The 17481-nt window shown below is 36.3% G+C and overlaps 1 protein-coding gene across 1 annotated transcript in view; it reads left to right on the top strand.

The window, feature by feature from the left end:
- The window catches only part of CWF19L2 (CWF19 like cell cycle control factor 2), an 86902-nt gene that overhangs the window by 28545 nt on the left and 40876 nt on the right, over positions 1-17481 (top strand). Inside the window, exons 5-10 of the mRNA XM_088140635.1 lie at positions 2520-2639; positions 3668-3755; positions 4971-5086; positions 7168-7841; positions 9667-9763; positions 10113-10202. Coding sequence (XP_087996761.1) covers positions 2520-2639; positions 3668-3755; positions 4971-5086; positions 7168-7841; positions 9667-9763; positions 10113-10202 — 1185 coding nt within the window. The remainder of the gene's footprint in view (positions 1-2519; positions 2640-3667; positions 3756-4970; positions 5087-7167; positions 7842-9666; positions 9764-10112; positions 10203-17481) is intronic.

Raw genomic sequence — 17481 nt, 5'->3', positions numbered from 1 at the left:
CCATGCTCCCCAACGCCTATCTGCAGTCTTCATTGACCCACCCATGCTTGCCAACGTCCACCCACAGCCCCCACCAGCCTGCCTGCTCTCTCAAGTGCCAGCCTGTGGCCCCCGCCAGCCCACTAGGGCCTGCCCTCGGCCCTTGCTGGCCTGCCTGCACTCCCTAGAGCCTGCCTGCAGCACCCACCCCGTGTGGCACCCCCCACTCCTCACCTTGGACTCCTACCTCTTCTTGCTTAATGACCCTCATAGTCCTGGGGTTACATGGCAACCAGGACTGCTGGGAGTGCTGTTGCTAAGCAATGCAGTCACATGACATCAACCACATCATCATCCCAACTGCCATTGTCACCTGAGGACTACCTGTATTTCCTATAGTTTTATTTTCCTGTAGTGTTTTGTTTTATTTTTTGACAGAAAAGGTTGTGGAAAATATGTGTGATAGTGTCTGGGTGAAAATGAAAACAAAACCCCTATTAAATTAAGAAAATGCAAGCGCTTCACCAAAATTTGGAATGAGCCAGTTTGATTTCTGAATATTCCAGTTTAAATTGTTTGAGCATGAAAGTGGCAGTACTTTTCCAATGTTGTGGGTCATGAGTGCACTGCCTTTAAGTCCCATCATGCTGTCTTGATTTTATTTAAGTCACACTTCACTGTAAATGTCTAACTAGCCACTGACCATTCTTGCCAGAGAGGCTTTTAGAGTGTAAAGACTGTAACAGCCACTATGTAGGACAGACAGGCAGAAGACTAGCAGAGCGCATCCATGAACACCAACTAGCAGTCAGAAGACATGATGAAAACTCCTTAATCTTACATGGGCAGACTCAACCATAGTTTCAACTAGGAAACTGTTAACATCCTAGACTAATCTAAATCTAAAAATGCTAAGGAATTCCTGGAAGCTTGGCATTCAGACAAATCAGCCATTAATAGACACATACAGATAAACCACATTTACACACCATTCAAAAGAGACAATAAAAAAGCTAAGAAGAAAACAAAAAGACCAGAGCACATCCTCTCCAACAGTCAACACCCAGAGAAGCAGGGATTAACATCAGACAAACAATAAAACAGAAAACAATACCCTAATCAGGAACTACCTAGGAGAAAACCACATCCCTATCAACACTGGCAGGACAAGCTACTGTATGTAAACAGGGAGCAAACCCCCCTCACTTACACTGATGATGTTACTAGTTGGGTAATTAAATGTCTGCAAGCAAACAACCAAGCTCAGAGAGCACCAAGCTCAGAGAGGCTTTTATTTTGGCACAGATTCAGCGCAGAGGCAGATTTTTAAAAACTATATTTTATTTCTGGCTCCTTTCCAGGAGTGATTTGGGGTTAGTAACAATTCTTAAATATTGTCTCAGTAAAATCAGCTGTAAACATCCATTAATATACATTGTGTACCAACCATTTCTTTATTAGTTTTTATGTTTAAAAAGTACTTTTGACAAAACATTTTTATAGGGCTTTTGGGAAAATTTAAGGCTGACTGTTTTCCTGTAAAAGAAATATTCCTCACAGTTGCTGGGTCAGTGTTGAGTCCTGTGTGCTTGAATGCCCTTGCAGGGTTTCTGAAGGCAAGTGTACATGTATTGTTTAGCCAAAAATTTAAGTAGATTGAGCTCATTTCGTTGTGTTGCATGAATTGTTAATATTATAATGCTTTGATGCTTATTGTGGATTATGGTTGCCAACTATTTTAATGCATTTGGAAATGGGAATTATTAATTATAATAATGGGGGCAGTGTTGATGCTCAAACATTGCCTAAATGCATACTGGGTGGCTTTCCCTCTTCATCACAAACAAATCTGTTAATTATTCTCTCCCTCTGGGTCAGTAATATTTTTTTGCTTATTTTGTGCTGCAGACCCTATTGTATAGCAGACAGCATCCCCAATTCATTTTATTTTTTCCTTTGGTTCTGAAATTGTTCTTCTTGAAAGGCTTTCAGCATGGCCCTTGACAAGCAAATACAATTCAGAGTATCCAAATTTGGCCACAAATAAATATGTACATTCATTGAACCCACTTAATGGTTCATCTGACAGCTTGAGTAGCTAAATGTTGTAAAAGATACATAGTGCACCTGACCTGTGATGCCCGATTGCATAAAGCAGATAAATGAAATGGTGTGCAATGAGTACCACCAATATTCCAGCATTTGTGTAAAATTGTTAAAATATGATATTCTTAACGAATAAATAAGTTCCTAATTTTCATATACGTTTGCATATATTCCTATTCCCCCACGATCCATTGTCATTACTTAAAATGCATTCTTTAAAACTTACATATGGAATATAAAAAATGATGGATTGGCCAGGCTTATGAATTGCTGTAAGTTCTTTAAATGAAATTATTCTCTTTTTAATCTCTTCAAAACACCTATCAACTTTCTTTATTCCATACCCTGTAATTTCCTTTTTTTTCTGTCATTAACATAAGCTGTTACTGAATGTGGATCTCTTTTAATAAGAAAAAGAGTTGTTGTTTTCATAGAGGGATGAGTGGATGACCTTAGATTTTATGTCTGTGAAAACACTGTCTTCAGCATCACTGAAGGCTGAAAAGCAGAAGGAAAAAATATTGGAGCAACAGAAAGCCCAGGAAAATGAACAGGTAGGTTTGGTTATTAATTGTGTAAAAGATTGTGAGAAACTGGCCAACGGCCAAAATGTGTATTTCTTCAGTTATCAGATATTAATTTGGAGATTTAATTCTCCCGAGAGCCAATCCAAGTTTCCAAGCTTTATTTATTATATATGTATAGCCATTGGCTATTCCATCCAGCAGTAATAAGTATCCCGTTTGTCTAGTTGATTCTTGCCAAGGAATGAAAATAAAATCCGAGGAACAAATGAAGCCTTACTTTTAGTGATGTATATGCTTAAGAAAAAGAGATTTATTTTTAATATAAATAAAAGTCACACTGAATACATTTCTTTACAAACAAAATGTGTGGACCTTCACTGAATTTTAATTAGATCACTTTGGCAGGTAACAATTGGCTTCCTGGTTTGTTTGTTTTTTAAACTGAAATGCCTGAATTTTTTTTTGTTGGCTACAGGGCTAGGGTTGAATTGTGGTCTCTTACTTTAATTGTATTTTAATTTTTCATCATATTAATGGGTGGAATGGCTTATGGCTACACATATATAATAAATAAAACTTTTCTGTTAATGTTTTCCTGTTAATAATTGACTTACCGCTATTGCCAACAAACTGTTTTTCTGCTATTTTTGACTTGATGTGGTTCTCTCAAACTTCTATATTTTACTTATTAGCCAAAATAAGTTAACTTTTTAGTAAAAGGATGATGAATAAGTTTATTATCAAGTTCTTGCTAATGTGATGAAAACAGTGGTGGAATTTATTTGTTAATTAAAGCCCAAGAACTGAAGGGCTAAACTCTCCATTTTACTTGAGTTGATGAATTTGATATGTGTAAATTCATTTGGATGCTTTTTCAATCACACTTTTCAAAAAATTAAAGCACAAAATTAAGTAAATACAGAAAAGATAGAATACGTAGCTCTGACATTTGTTCAAAATGACCATAGAGGTAAAGTAGGTTTGATGAGGCATAAAGGATCGTTCCATGAAGCTGTTGACTTTGTAACTTTTTGCTTTTTTAAACTGCTGAATAGTTGCTGCTTTCAGAAAGGGAGCTGAACCCATATTGGAAAGATGGTGGTACAGGCTTACCACCAGATGAAATATCAACATCAGTGAAAGGTAACATCTTCCTATAAACTTTGACAATCTCTTTTTCTAGAATGGCTGTCTTTCTCTTTTTGTAATCCTTCATTAATGTGTTAATGTTAAAAGAAAATAAAATGAATATTTGCTGGTAATGATACCTTCATTAAAATTGTAGCACATAGCTTTACGTAATATTTTAAATCATTTCTTTTCTTGTAATCTTAAGAGGCCTGACCTTCAGTTTCTGTAACAGAATTCTTCATTCTGAACTAATTAAAAAAAACCAACCCCCCCCCCCCACACAACTGATTGTACTAAGACATGATGAATTGTTGTCATCTCATTTGGTCTGTTACATTCCATTATACCAATTGCAGCTTTAAAATATTCAGAGACTGAACTTTGTGAATCCCATTTTAAGTGAAGTAAATTAAGGATGCTATTGGGGCAGAATATTATTTATGTAACCCTTTTTCATGTCTCTCCTCTCTCCTGTAGGCTATTTGGTCTCCTTATGGAAAGAGCAAACACAAGTGTGTGTGTGTGTGTGTGTGTGTGTGCGTCCACGCACGCGTGCGCATGTGTGCACGCACAGGACTATTTATAAAATTATGCAAACTCTGTTGTGTGCTAAATGGTAAAGATATTTGCTGAATTGCATATAGTGATGCAGAATGGAATAGAATTTAATAAAAAAAAGCCTAACATCACAATGTTTACAGCTCAAGTTACTTAAATGTCAGTATGTCGAAAGAAAGAAATACTGTAATTGCATGTGAGAGTTGAATTTTATGTCTTTAAATGTGCTTCTAAATAAAAATTTAGTAGAATATGAAAGGACCTTAAGATTTATTTTATCACAACTACTTTCCACAGTGAGTTATTTCTTGTGCATTCCCACTACATATGCCTAGTTTTTCAAGTAGAAACAGAATAATTTTTTTTCCCTGTGGTTATTCACTGAATATGCTACAAGAGTGATTGGTTTGAAGCTACAGAATCTGTTACTTCCGCTTGCTCTCTGGCATCTTCAAGAGAGGACTAATTTTTAAAGATAATTAGGTGGGCTGTGGTTTTGAAATGCATATAAGAATATGAACGCAAATGGGAGAATTGTGTCATTGTTAAGAATATTTTTGACTGGGCTAACATATGCCGTAACTGAAACACAGCGTATGCTGTTAGCACTAAGGCAATTGTATTAAATTGTAGTATATAAATACTGTATTTACTGTCATTATTCTGTAGTAACAGCAGTAGAAGATGGTGGATTAAGCTGGCTAAAGAAATCCTACCAGAGAATGAAGGAGCAATCCAAGACAGAAAAACGGGACTTGGAAGAAATTGTAGCTGAAAGATACGGGGTGAGTACTGAAAGGATGACAGTGAAAATATTTGTGCAGTGGAAAAAATGAAGCTTCTCAATAAAGTATCAATAAATTAACGTCTTAAATAAAACATAGACTAATACAGATAGTCCTTGTTATCTGGGATGGTCACATTGTTGCCTCACAAATATCAAAATCACAAAGAACGAGACCTTTAAAAATGTACTTTATGCATGCCTAAAAGCCCATCTACTTTTTTGCACACGGATAGAGTAACAAAAAAGTGGCCTAGACCAGTGTTGTCCAAACTTGGCCACTTTAAGATGAGTGGATTTCAACTCCCAGAATTCCCCAGCCAGCCATGCTGGCTGGGGAATTCTGGGAGTTGAAGTCCACTCATCTTAAAGTGGCCAAGTTTGGACAACACTGGCCAAGACCATGGGTGCACAAAAACCCTTTGCAAACATACGAAGGTCTGGTCTTTGTTTAGCTACCACGGATGTGCAGAACTGCGGGGAACAGGTCTGTGGGCCTCCTGTATAATGAGTTTGGCGATAGATATAAAATAACTATAATTCTATTCATGTGTATAAATACAATTTAGAAGTACAAGTACTTTATTTTTATAGTGTATAGCTTGTGTTGAAGAGTATTTTTTAAATTGGTTTAAATTTTAACACCCTTCCTCCTTGAAATCCAACAGGCCCTTATCCTCCTAGCCTTCCAAATACCTTGAAGATCTGGCTTTTCCCCTAATCATTGGGGCAGTGTGAGGCTGGAGACCAATGAAATTCTTTGTGGATGTGGGTGGGGGTGTTGCTTTTGGAGGCGCCTGCAGTTTTTGTGCTGTTTTTGTGCTTTTTCTTATTTTTATTGTAAGCCGCCCAGGATTATGGTGCATAAAATGGGAGGCTATATAAACCAAATAAATAAATAACATTTCATGGTGCAATCCCTTGTTTTCTAATTCTATCAAAAATTGATAAATATAGCTGATTTTTCTAACAGAAGTTATGCATAACCCTGGAGAATTGCTTTAGGAAGGGAAGAAGAGGCTTTCTGGGCCCAAACTGCACATGTTGACCATTATGTCTAAATTGCTTCTTCCAACTCATATAAGTGCACCAATTTGAAAATCAGTGCTAACTTTGTTCTAGTAGAAATAATTTACAGATTTGGCTCCAATTAATCAAATATACACTGGAGAAGAAAGAGAAAACGAACCCTGTGGAGTGTCCTTTGAAGTTTTCATAATGAAATTAGTGGAAATAAATGTTCTCACCCTGAGTGAATATGCGTAGGATGTATGGAGAAGTGTGTCATTTAATGGAGAAAAGGTTGGGTTTTGCTGCCAATATATCAATATGGGCTAATAGATTTAGTTTGCATTGGCTTGACAGCCTTGGATTCAGATGGCTCAGGGCTTGATATCCCCTCTCCAGCTATTTCTGCCTGTCTTTTAAGATCTGGCAGGAGTGACGTGTTCCAGGTCCCACTGATAAAAAACAATATAATTTGATGAGACCTTGTAGATGGGCCATTTTTGTGGCCACCCTTCCCCTTTGGAATAGTGTTCTCCTTGAATGGCTGAACCTACTGGCTTTTAGGAAACTGTGGAATACTTGGCTTTTTCAGCAGGCCCTGGGGCAGGCTGTTTTCTGAACTTGTAGCTGAGGTTGGATATTTAATTTGGGGGTTGGGGGTGTTTTCCATGACATGGTGTTTAATCTTGCTGTTACTATGGTGTTTCCTCTTCCATTTTTAACAGGTGATTATTAATTATTTTATGTTACCTAGAGTTACTTTGACGATTGAGCCAGCTCTTAAATTGATTGATAAATAAATAAATTCCTGTTCAGCTATGAAGCTCACTAGGAAAAATCTGCAAAGGACTAGTAGTTTGAAAAATAAAAAGAGTGATTGGAACCCTGAATTTCTTGGAGGGAACATTTGGGTAAAAATGGAATTTTTCATGAGTTATTACCAGGTTTGTGAAACTCATAGCAATTTCAAATGATGTTCATTTCAAAGTTAACATTACAGTTTTTCTTTCATGTGTTTATCTTAACAGTATTTTCTTTATACGAAAATAATGTGCTTTTTCATCTGTCTTGTAGTCAGTAGAGCTATTTCAGTCAAAGTTAAAAGAAGCTGAGACAGCTGCAGTCCAAAAAGAAAATGTTGGTAGAAGAGACTGGCAAAAATACAAATATTCAGAAAGCAAATGTACTTTGAGGGAGGGCAAAGAGAAGCAGGAGGAAAACAACCCAGAAAAGTTTTCATATAAAGAACAACCTAAAGAGAAGCATAGTAAAGTATATTCTGAGGAACAGAGAAATTACAAAGGAAATGGACTGACAGAGACTAAAGAATCAAGGCCAAGTAATAAAGAATCTACAGTAGCAGACTTGACGTATAGAACCAGAAAAGATCCTCATCCATTAAAACATTATGAGAAACCTTTTTCAAGCTCTCTGAAAGCTGCATTTCTGAAACCTAACAATGAGGGTGATGAAGGAGGCAGACAACAGAGAACCCCATCCCAATTATTGACTCCTAGTGGCATGAGCTGTGGTTTCCGGAAACCTGTAGATGATGCTGATGTGATCCCAAGATGGCGCAAAGCACAACCTAAGGGTGAAATTGGAAAAGCAACCCTAAATGAAAAACCATCCAAAGCTAATATGACTGTTACCAGCAGGGAGGAAGAGCCAAGAGAGAAAGGGGAAGAGATCTCAGAAACTGCAATGGAAACAAAGGAGCCATTGGAGAGTAAAACATCATGTTTCGGGTATTTAAATATCTTATTGTTTTGAAGGAGAGAATGGTCTTATAGTTGTATGGCTGCTTTATCACATTTTGAATTTATCTAAAATACATATACTTTAAGACCTGCTTGGAATTTTGGAATCATAGTATGGGCATTCTCATAAAATGGCAACCATGGACAATTTGAATGTTTAAAAAATGGTTACCATTTTTTTTTTAAATAGAAGACAAGCTGGAGAAATTGCTCCCCAGCATAATTTTTAGTTCCAAGAAGGTTGGCTTGCTTCCTTACATCCCAATAAGGGTCCCTAAACCTTTATTTCACTTTAAAAAATTGGGTATGTATATTGATGTTTGGACACATTTTCAAAGAAAGCAGTAAGTTGCAGCCACCTTCTATTTTTATTTTCACAGAATGTATATAGTTCCATGTGGGTCTCAGAGGCATCCTAGAGGCTGGTGCTGTGTTTTGCATCATGCCAAATTATTATTCATTAAAAGACTTGAAAAAAATATCAGCTGATCCAGGGAGCCTGGTGAAGCTAAGGGAGGTGTTTTTGAATATAATGGCACCATTTTGCCTTACCCTTGTTTTAAAAGTATAGGTAGCCATTATTATCTGCAGTCTTATCTGTGGTTCTACATATGTGCAGTTGATATGTGGGGATCAAAAATTAGTAAGCAGTTAAAGATTTCCATCTATCTGCTTAATGACTGTGGGTGATTACGACCACAGTGGAAGCGAGGTCGTAAGTCCATCGCAATCCTATGGGGTCTTGCTTAATGACTGCATCGCATAGTGATGGAGTTGCTGGTCCCAATTGTGGTTGTTAAGTGAGGACTACCTGTAATAGACTCTGAACTGGAAGTTCCTATAGATACACTTATCCACTACATATGATTTTATAACACTACACAAATAAAGAACATGTGGGGCAATTCCATAATAATTCATGGATGACTAAATGCAAGGAAACAGTTTACATTATTAAGAACATATAAACTCCAGTTTCTTTCTATAAGATGTATATCATACAATGTCAGAGTGCATTTTCAAGAGAAGATTTTTTTAAAAAAAATATTGGTTTAATTTCAAGAATTAGTTTGTCCTTGATTTAACTGGAAGTATCACACATTGCCATCATATCATTCTGCGAGATCTGCTGACTGGAGCATATAACTCAACAGGGGTCAGAAACACTCTTCATTTTCCCGGTAATATGCAGAGTATTTTGTTTTAGTAAGTTTTCAGTTTTAGTTTTTGCTATGGTTTCGTGATAAATCTTGAATGTTGTGCTGTTCCCTATTAAAATATACAGTACTCAAACTATGAGTGACCAGGTTATGTAAGTAGAGAATAATTTTCTTGTCATTCAGATGTCAAGCTACAGCTTCCTCATCTCTGAGTATTGATCACACTAGCTGGTCCTGATAGCATTTGCATTCCATGACCTCTAGAAGACTACAGTTTTCCCATGTCTCTCATGGAATATAGTTTGTAGAATAAAGAAGATGGAGCACTGCACAAATGTAACATGCTTGCATATTTCTTGAGGCTATGGCAGAGGTCATGTAAACTTTAAAAGTTAGCATCAAAACTAGGAGAACTATAATTTGGGATTTTAAGTAATAAAAATTCTTAACAAATTTTAAAGTGTTTTAAAATATATTTAAAAGTGCATGCAGTCTGATGTAAAATGCTCAGGGCCTGAACTGCAGTTTCTGAATGAACCTCCCTATAGGACTGTTGTAAGCCACTTTCTCCCAGCCAAGTTTTCCAACTGAGACAATGAATTGCATTTTCTCCTATTTGCCATGCGTAATGCCCTGTGTCTGTATTTGACCAGATCTGTTTCAGAGGATGAGAATCTGCACATTCTCAGTGATGAGGAAATGAACAAACTGGGAGCCAGGATTGTAAAAGCAGAATTGATGGGGAACAAGGTGTGTGAGACAAGAATATTGATTTAATTAGATTTTAGACTAATTGTTCAAATATTTTCATAGCCCTGGAGTCATAAAATAATTAAATCTATTTGTGAAAATATTCTATTACTATCTTCAGAAGCGACTTCTAAAGCTTGTCTTCATAATTTTAAATTGATTTACTGTTGATAAACATTGATCAGCTGTAATCAAGAGCTTTGGGTAGTTATAATGAAGCTTCTGTTTATGTGGCATCAGTAATTATTTTATAGGCAATGTTTGAAAAATTATTCATAGAATATTTTAGTGGAAAATGCATTTTATGTTTTTAAAAAGTTACGCTGTACAATATTTGTTCTGTTTGAAGGATTTAGCTGCAAAACTTCAGTCTCAGCTTGATAAGGCACGCAAACTAAAAAACCATGGAGCACAAGCTAAAGCAAGAGAATCTGATGTGGTAAGGGCTATGCATTATCTTGCATTTGTTTTGGATTAATGCTTTTGGAAACAAAAGATCTAATGACAGGTGTGCAACACCTAAAGCTGTTACACTGTTAAATATAGTTCCTAGCGTTGGCAGAGAATACCTACAAAACAATGAGAAATTATGGTGTGTGGTAAAATATTATCCTATGAAGGCAAGCTGTGAAAAGACACTGTTCAGTACATCAGATACTTAGAATTGTGGCATATTGGGTAACTTTAAATAATATACACATAGAATTGCTTATCTCTTGTATTTTGGAATACATATTGTTAGTTTGCCATCACTGGAGTCTACATACAAGAATGTTTTTTCTGATTTTGGTACACTGTAGTCTTTGACACTAATCTCCTTTTAAGGTGCATGGACTTTTTGTTTGTCTTAAGCTTTCTACAACATTTTGAGGCCATATTTCTACCAAAGATCTTGGTTAGTTAGATCTTGAGAAAATAGAGAGGAAGAACAGATTGGTAGTTCTCACAATGTAATCATTGGTTGTATGCAGTGGGAATATGAAAAGAAAATGGCTCCACAGCAGCTATGAAGGGGCTGACGCTTTATGAACTTGTTCATAAATGAGCTTGGAGTTTGGGTAGCTAGTAGAATTGTTGACAGAATCAAATCATTTCAAAGCAAAACAAAAGGAAACAGTGAAGTTAAAACTAAAGGAAACAGAGAAGAGTTCCAAAAGGGGAAAAAAAGAATATCTAGACTATGATGAAAATGGCAACGTGATTCAGTGCAAGAAGGCGTCAAGTGATGCATTTTAGGGCAAAAAATCCTAACATTCCGTATATGCTGATGGTTTTTTTTGCTGGTGGTAACTCCTAAAGAAAGATTTTGCTGGAAATAGCATTATGCTTTGCAATGTGTCACCTTCCCCCCCACACAACATTTAAAATAACAGTGAGTAAGGTTTTTGGTAAAAACCTATTTGTAACAAGGTGTGATTGCAAAGAGGTGGTGATGAGAAACTTGTTTAAAAAAAAAACATTTTGAATTTCTATGAGATTTGTTCCAGCCATATTTCTTTTCTAGGCAAGATGTTGGGACTTGTACTGACTCCAGGGGTTTCTGGATGGTTTGATGATGCCGATGAATTTCAGGCTGGCTTCAGATCTAAGACCTAAGTAGGACTGTGCTCATCTTAAAGGAATAATTTATGTTAGGACTAGATAAAGGAAATAAGTTTGCATTAATATCATTGATCATATTCTTTTTGTTAGAACAGATATTAGAAAAAGGCTTTGGATTTCAATATTAACTCTGTGCTGATGATGTTTGGCTTTATTGGTCTGTACTAATTATAGCCAATGAACCTCTTTCAATCAGAGTCTGATGTAAGTAGTAAACTGCATGAGATGGAGACAAAACAGAGGAGTTATTGTTCAGTCAAAAGATAGATAAGGGAATATGTCTCCAACATACAGTATACTGTTGGAGTTCACTCTCCCTAAATAAACAGATTTGCAGTCTGAGTATGCTTCTGTAGTTGGCATAAACCTAGATAAAGAGGTTTCAGTAATGGGCAAAGGCATAGTAAGGTTAGTAAACCACAAGCATCCATTCCTGTTCATCTTAGGATATTTGGATAAGTTAATAAGAAATCATATGTCTGAAATAATATATTTCCGTGACAAATGGAATTCAACCCAGTCTTACACAGATTGACATCTTCTGGAATTTAAATATCGTTGACCTTCAACTCTCAGCGTCCTTCCCTAAAACTGGAATTCCACGAGCTGTTCATCCATATTCAGAGTTCAGTATCATGCTGTTGGTGTTCACATTTAATATTAATAATGCAAAAGTTCTGAATGTTTAAATAAATGAAGAATAGTTAAATCAAATAAAAAAGAAGCTTTTTATCTCCCAATACATTTCAGAATTCTAATATGAAAACTTCCCTGTTGAGGTATAAGTTAACTCATTTTTTAGAACTAGCTAGTTTAATTAAATGAATTACATTGTTCAACAGTGCTGTCTTTCATATCAGCATGCAAGTAACAAAAGCAGATCTCTTGACTCCAGTGTAATTGTTCCAGACGGTACATTAATAATTATGTATGAGTTGTAAAGTGGAAATTAACTGAGTGAAAATCTAAAAAGGAAGGGTTTCTGAAGAATTCAAATTGAATACGAAGAGTATCTTTATATTTTCACATTTGAATGCATATATGCATTCTTATTTGTTAACAGCAGTAAAGTACGTATTTGGAAATAAGTGCATTTAGCAATGGACATTCTTAATAGACACTTAAGAACATAGTCACTTTGAGATCTTAAGAAAATTAGTGAATGCACTGTGCCAGTGACAGTATTTTTTAAAGATTTTTGTAAGATTGTGGTTATGTATGAGATGTTTAGAAGAGAAGTATATTCTTTTAATTCTTTTGTATTCTAGTATATACAGAAACATTTGGTAATTTATTTAGACTGTAAATGTTTTACTGATTTAGTTATCTATAGAATGTTACTGACAAATAATTACAAAATCCAATAACTGCAGGTAAGGTATGAGGTTGGATGACAGTTTCAGAATAATTTCTGCTCATTTTCTCTTCTGCTGTTCACATGAATTAGTGGTTCTTTTTTTTTTTTTTTCAGAAGGAGCATCAGTACATTAAGCCAAAAAAATAAAAAAGAAAAGAAAAAATGTGCCATTAAATATATTTATTTGAATTTTGGGAATGTAATCTGGGAAGCTAGTAATTATGAAAAGAAGGACCTGGACTGTGGTTTGACCACCTCTGGCCTAAATTAAAAAAAATAATAGTCTACCAATATGAATTAATTATGTTTACCAAATTACTTTGAATTTTATGCATACCTTCATGAGAGTAGGTTGAAGTGAATATAGTTATAAATTTATATAATTGCCATCTTAAGTACATAACTCTGGGCAGCAAACTATACATACAAAGGCAATATTTATTTATTTTTCAAATTTATATATGCCACCCATCTCACTGTATAAGTGACTCTAGGCAGTGTTACAAGTAAAAAACTATAAAATTTTAGGAAAAATATACAAGTTAAAACTACAAAAGGTTAAAATTAAACTAAAAAAGTTAAAACTACAGGGCAAACTAAAAAGGCGGAGAAAGCTTCCTCAGACTACCAGTCACCCCCAGTGCTGCGAACCCCCTTTGGGTCTCAGTGCAAGTTGGCAGAGCCAGGTCTCAATACCCTTTCAGAAGGTCAACAGAGTGAGGGCCAAACTTACCTCAGGGGGACAAGATATTCCAGAGGGCAGGAGCCATGTCAGAAAAGACTCTTCTTCTGGACCCCGCCAGTTGAAACTCTCTAGGTGACGGGGTCTATAACATACCCTTCCTGCCAGACTGGGTGGGACAGGTCACTGCAATGGGGCGAGACAGTTCCTCAGGTAACCTGGGCCCATGCCATGAAGGGCTTTAAAGGTCATAACCAACAAGTTGAATTGGACCCAGAAGCAGACCGGCACCCAATGCAGCTCGCGCAGCAGAGGTGTTACATGTGCAGTCCTAGAGACACCCATAACTGCCCGTGCCACCGCATTCTGCACCAGCTGTAGCTTTTCAAAAGTAGCCCCATGTAGAGCGTGTTCCAGTAGTCCATATGGGAGGTGACCAGGGCATGAGTGACTGAGAGAAGTGCCTCCCAATCCAGGAAAGGGCACAACTGGCACATCACATGGAGTTAGCAAAGGCCTCCCTAGCCACAGTTACCACCTGTTCCTCAGGCAGGACTCATGAGTCCAGGAGGATCCCCAGATTGTGCACTGTATCTGAGTGTAACACCATCCAGAACCAAAGATGGTAAGACCCCAGGTACGGAAGAGCCCTGAACCCACAGCCACTTTGTCTTGCCGAGGTTCAGTTGAAGCCTGTTGTTCCCCATCCAGACCCCCACAGCCTCCAGGCACCGCAAAAGAACATCCACAGCATCGCTTAATTCACCTGGGATGGAGACGTATAATTGAGTATCGATTATACATCATATAAAAATCCACAACCCATTAAAATAATACAGTCCAAGGAAAAAATGAGTAAGAATTGAGGTACCACATGACAATTCGATCACACACACACACTGGGCTTCCCTAACATCCTGGCCCTAGCCTTTGGGTGAATATAATGAGGCTTTCTACACTTGTTTAAGATTAAGCAGTCAGGCACCTTTATGCTCGGACTAAGCAGATAAACTGGTTAGGTTTAACTGTAGTTAAGATCAATGCTGCAATAAAACCTGTATAGTTAAAAAGGGAAGAGCTCTGTGTTTCTGTACCAATTTCCAGGCTTTTAAACTTGCTAAAATATCACCCTGGTATGTTTATCAGTTATATGCATTCAGTATCCCACACCAATTAGTTAGATTTCAACTGTTCTACTTTTAGAAGCTACAAATGCAGCAGATACAATATTGAGTATTTTTTTCATTTAAGGCAATAATTACTGTGGTTTATGTTGAATGTTCTTTTCATATTGGAAGGAAGTGACAGAAACTACTTCAAAGTTAAGCATATTGCAAGGTACTCAAAGTTGGTTCAGGCAAGACAGAGGTGCACATTAAATATATGCCTCAAATTGAAAACTAAGCAATAAAGTAGAAACATTAGGCAAGAAAGCACCAGCCTATTAGAAAGCCATCAAATTTCATGGGTTGCCAAATGATTTCTCAAAAAGAAACAGATAAGAATTTGAATTTCTATGAATTTTGGTCCCTTCTAGAATGTTTTTAGGCCTAAATCATCTTAAGTAAACTATGAGATGGGATGATTTATGGCACTTCAAAGAACAGTTTTAATTGTTCTTCACTCAAAAGGCATTTCAGATTTAAAAAGATACATGAAACAGTAGAAGTCAGGGAAAATGGAGGTACGATGATCCAAAATCACCTAAAAAAGGTAAGTTTGGGAGCCAATTCTAGGTATCATGGATACCACTGGAAAATAAGTGAAGTTATTAAAGAAGAGCAAACCTTAAAGGCCTTTTGCAAACAACCAGTAAAAAGATGGCGTTCACTCATTATAAGGATACCTTATGTGCAGTTATAGCAGAGGATGCTTTTTATTACAAATAATGATACATTAAATAAATTGAACTAAAAACTCTTAATACAAATAGTATTATTTTAATATTGTAGGCAGAAATGAAGTACGGTTCATCTGTGCAAGTTGTTTTTTTCAGTGCTATTGACCAAGTTTGTCTTTCATTTCATCCCTTTAAATCTGATCTGGTTGGTATTCTGAGTAGGTATCCCCCTGCATGGGAGTAATTGGCTCGTTCAGATCACAGCTAATGAGCAGAAACTGCCAAATTATGTGAGTTCCATTAAAGCTGATGGAAAGGAGGCAAGGCCAGACTGATGTTTTGTCCAAAGATACAATAGGCATATTCTATATGAACATAGCTTTGGGGCTCATAGGAGTAGTATTAATGAGTCAGATGGAGCAAGAAAGGTTTGGCAGTGTTACTGTATAGTGAAATGCAGCAGAATACTACAGGTCAATAGTCCATCTTGAGAAGCACTGGGAGGATTTGCAACAATGTGATTCTTGTTCCACTGATAGTACATATAGATGTTACCTGTAGCAAGGAGTAAGATGGTTTTTTCGAGGCAAGGGAAAGTTTTAGGCCTGTCTTGAAAGTCGTTACACCCCCTTTCAAATTATTACCACAATAATTTGGCAAGCTATTTTTTTTCTTTTGGGCCTTTCCATGGAAAACTCTCATCAGAAATGTAGTGTGCTGATTTGATTTAAAAAGCTCCATTAACCTTGGGAGCTTCTGTGCGGATAAGCCAAAGTTAGTTTATTACTTAAAAGACATTAGTTTTTATATTGAGTGTTATCTCAAGTGGCACAGCCTATGTTGGAGAAGGTTATAAAATCCACATATGTGGCTCAGTTTCAAAATCTAAAATATGCATTAATTAAGCAAGAATTGCTTTTTCCCTTATTCAGTGTGATCCAATTAAGAGTGCTTAAATTTTGAGAAGTAATTATAAAAGAAGCTCATCAATATCACCATATGTGTAATTGGTGTTCTAAAGTTCATTAGTCAGAGATCTCCAAAATGTAAAGATTTCATAAAAGTAATTACACAGTTTAAGATGAGTAATTAAGCTATATTCCTTAAATAAAGAAGTTTGGCTTTCAGCTGTTGCATCTGGGGAATATGGATGGTCTTTCAGTTAACTGCAAGTTTGTAATATGTATGTACATAAGTGTGTTTTCCTGAAGTTGATTAGATCATTGTGTTATTTTTATACTTTTTTACCTTTGTGAGAAGTGATATTATAGGACAGTAATTTAATTTTAACTTTTTGATTTCTCTTTAATATATAAGTGAATGTACTTTACCATACTCAAGGTCTCTGCTTATAGTCCCAAAGTACTTACCTTAATTTTGGTTGTCCCATTTTGCTTCCAAAGTAAACATTTAGAATAATCCAGATTGGTATTAAGGAGAGTAATATTGTTTAAACAGACAATAGAAATGCTGTACTTTATTCTGTATGCCTTAAAGTTACTTACTTAGTTGCATAAATAGTAAGTATGCATTCAGATTTGCAATAATGTAGAGGTTAAGTCGGTTTCTGATCACTCTGGGATTCACTGAAACACACAGCATGATCAGTGTGTCTAAACATTTGCATCCAACTATACCCATTAATGCTATCTGACTTCTCTATCAAAATATTGCTATGCCTTTGTGATACTGTGTCTCGATTAATTTTGTTTAGCTTTTAGTAGAGAACTATATTTATCTTGCATCCCATTGGACTTGTGCATATGTTTTTCATTAGCTCAGCTTGTTTTATGTTTGTCTTTAAAGATCATTATTTTTCCCTTTCCTCCACTTTCTGTGACAGAGCAACTCTTAAAATTTTATTAATTACCCAATAAATATTGAAAAACAGGTCTATTTTAGTAGATAGCGACCACGTCTAGTCAGTCTGCTATCAGTTCCTTTGCTCAACTGCTCAGAGCCAATGGGTTGCTCTTCCAGTTGGACTGTGCATTGTGGAGCCTTTTCATTTTCTGATGTTAAATTATGGAACAGCCTACCTTTCTTAAGGCTGTGTAGATAAGCCCTAAGAGCATATTTTATTTAGCATGCCATCCATTGAGGGTGCTTTTTGGAGGGGACTTGTTAGATTAAAATGCAGGAATTGGAGTTTTGATAAAATGTTTTTTGTATGGCCATGTTATCTGTTAATACAGCGTCTCCATCTTGTAGTTTCAATATCATTCTCTTTTCCTTTT

Source organism: Python bivittatus, unplaced genomic scaffold, assembly GCF_059951505.1.
Source record: "Python bivittatus isolate LINGU-HERP-01145 unplaced genomic scaffold, Pbiv_v1 ctg000340_np1212, whole genome shotgun sequence".
NCBI lineage: Eukaryota > Metazoa > Chordata > Lepidosauria > Squamata > Pythonidae > Python > Python bivittatus.
The sequence above is the reverse complement of the archived record's forward strand: the minus strand, read 5'-3'. Positions and strand labels throughout refer to the sequence as shown.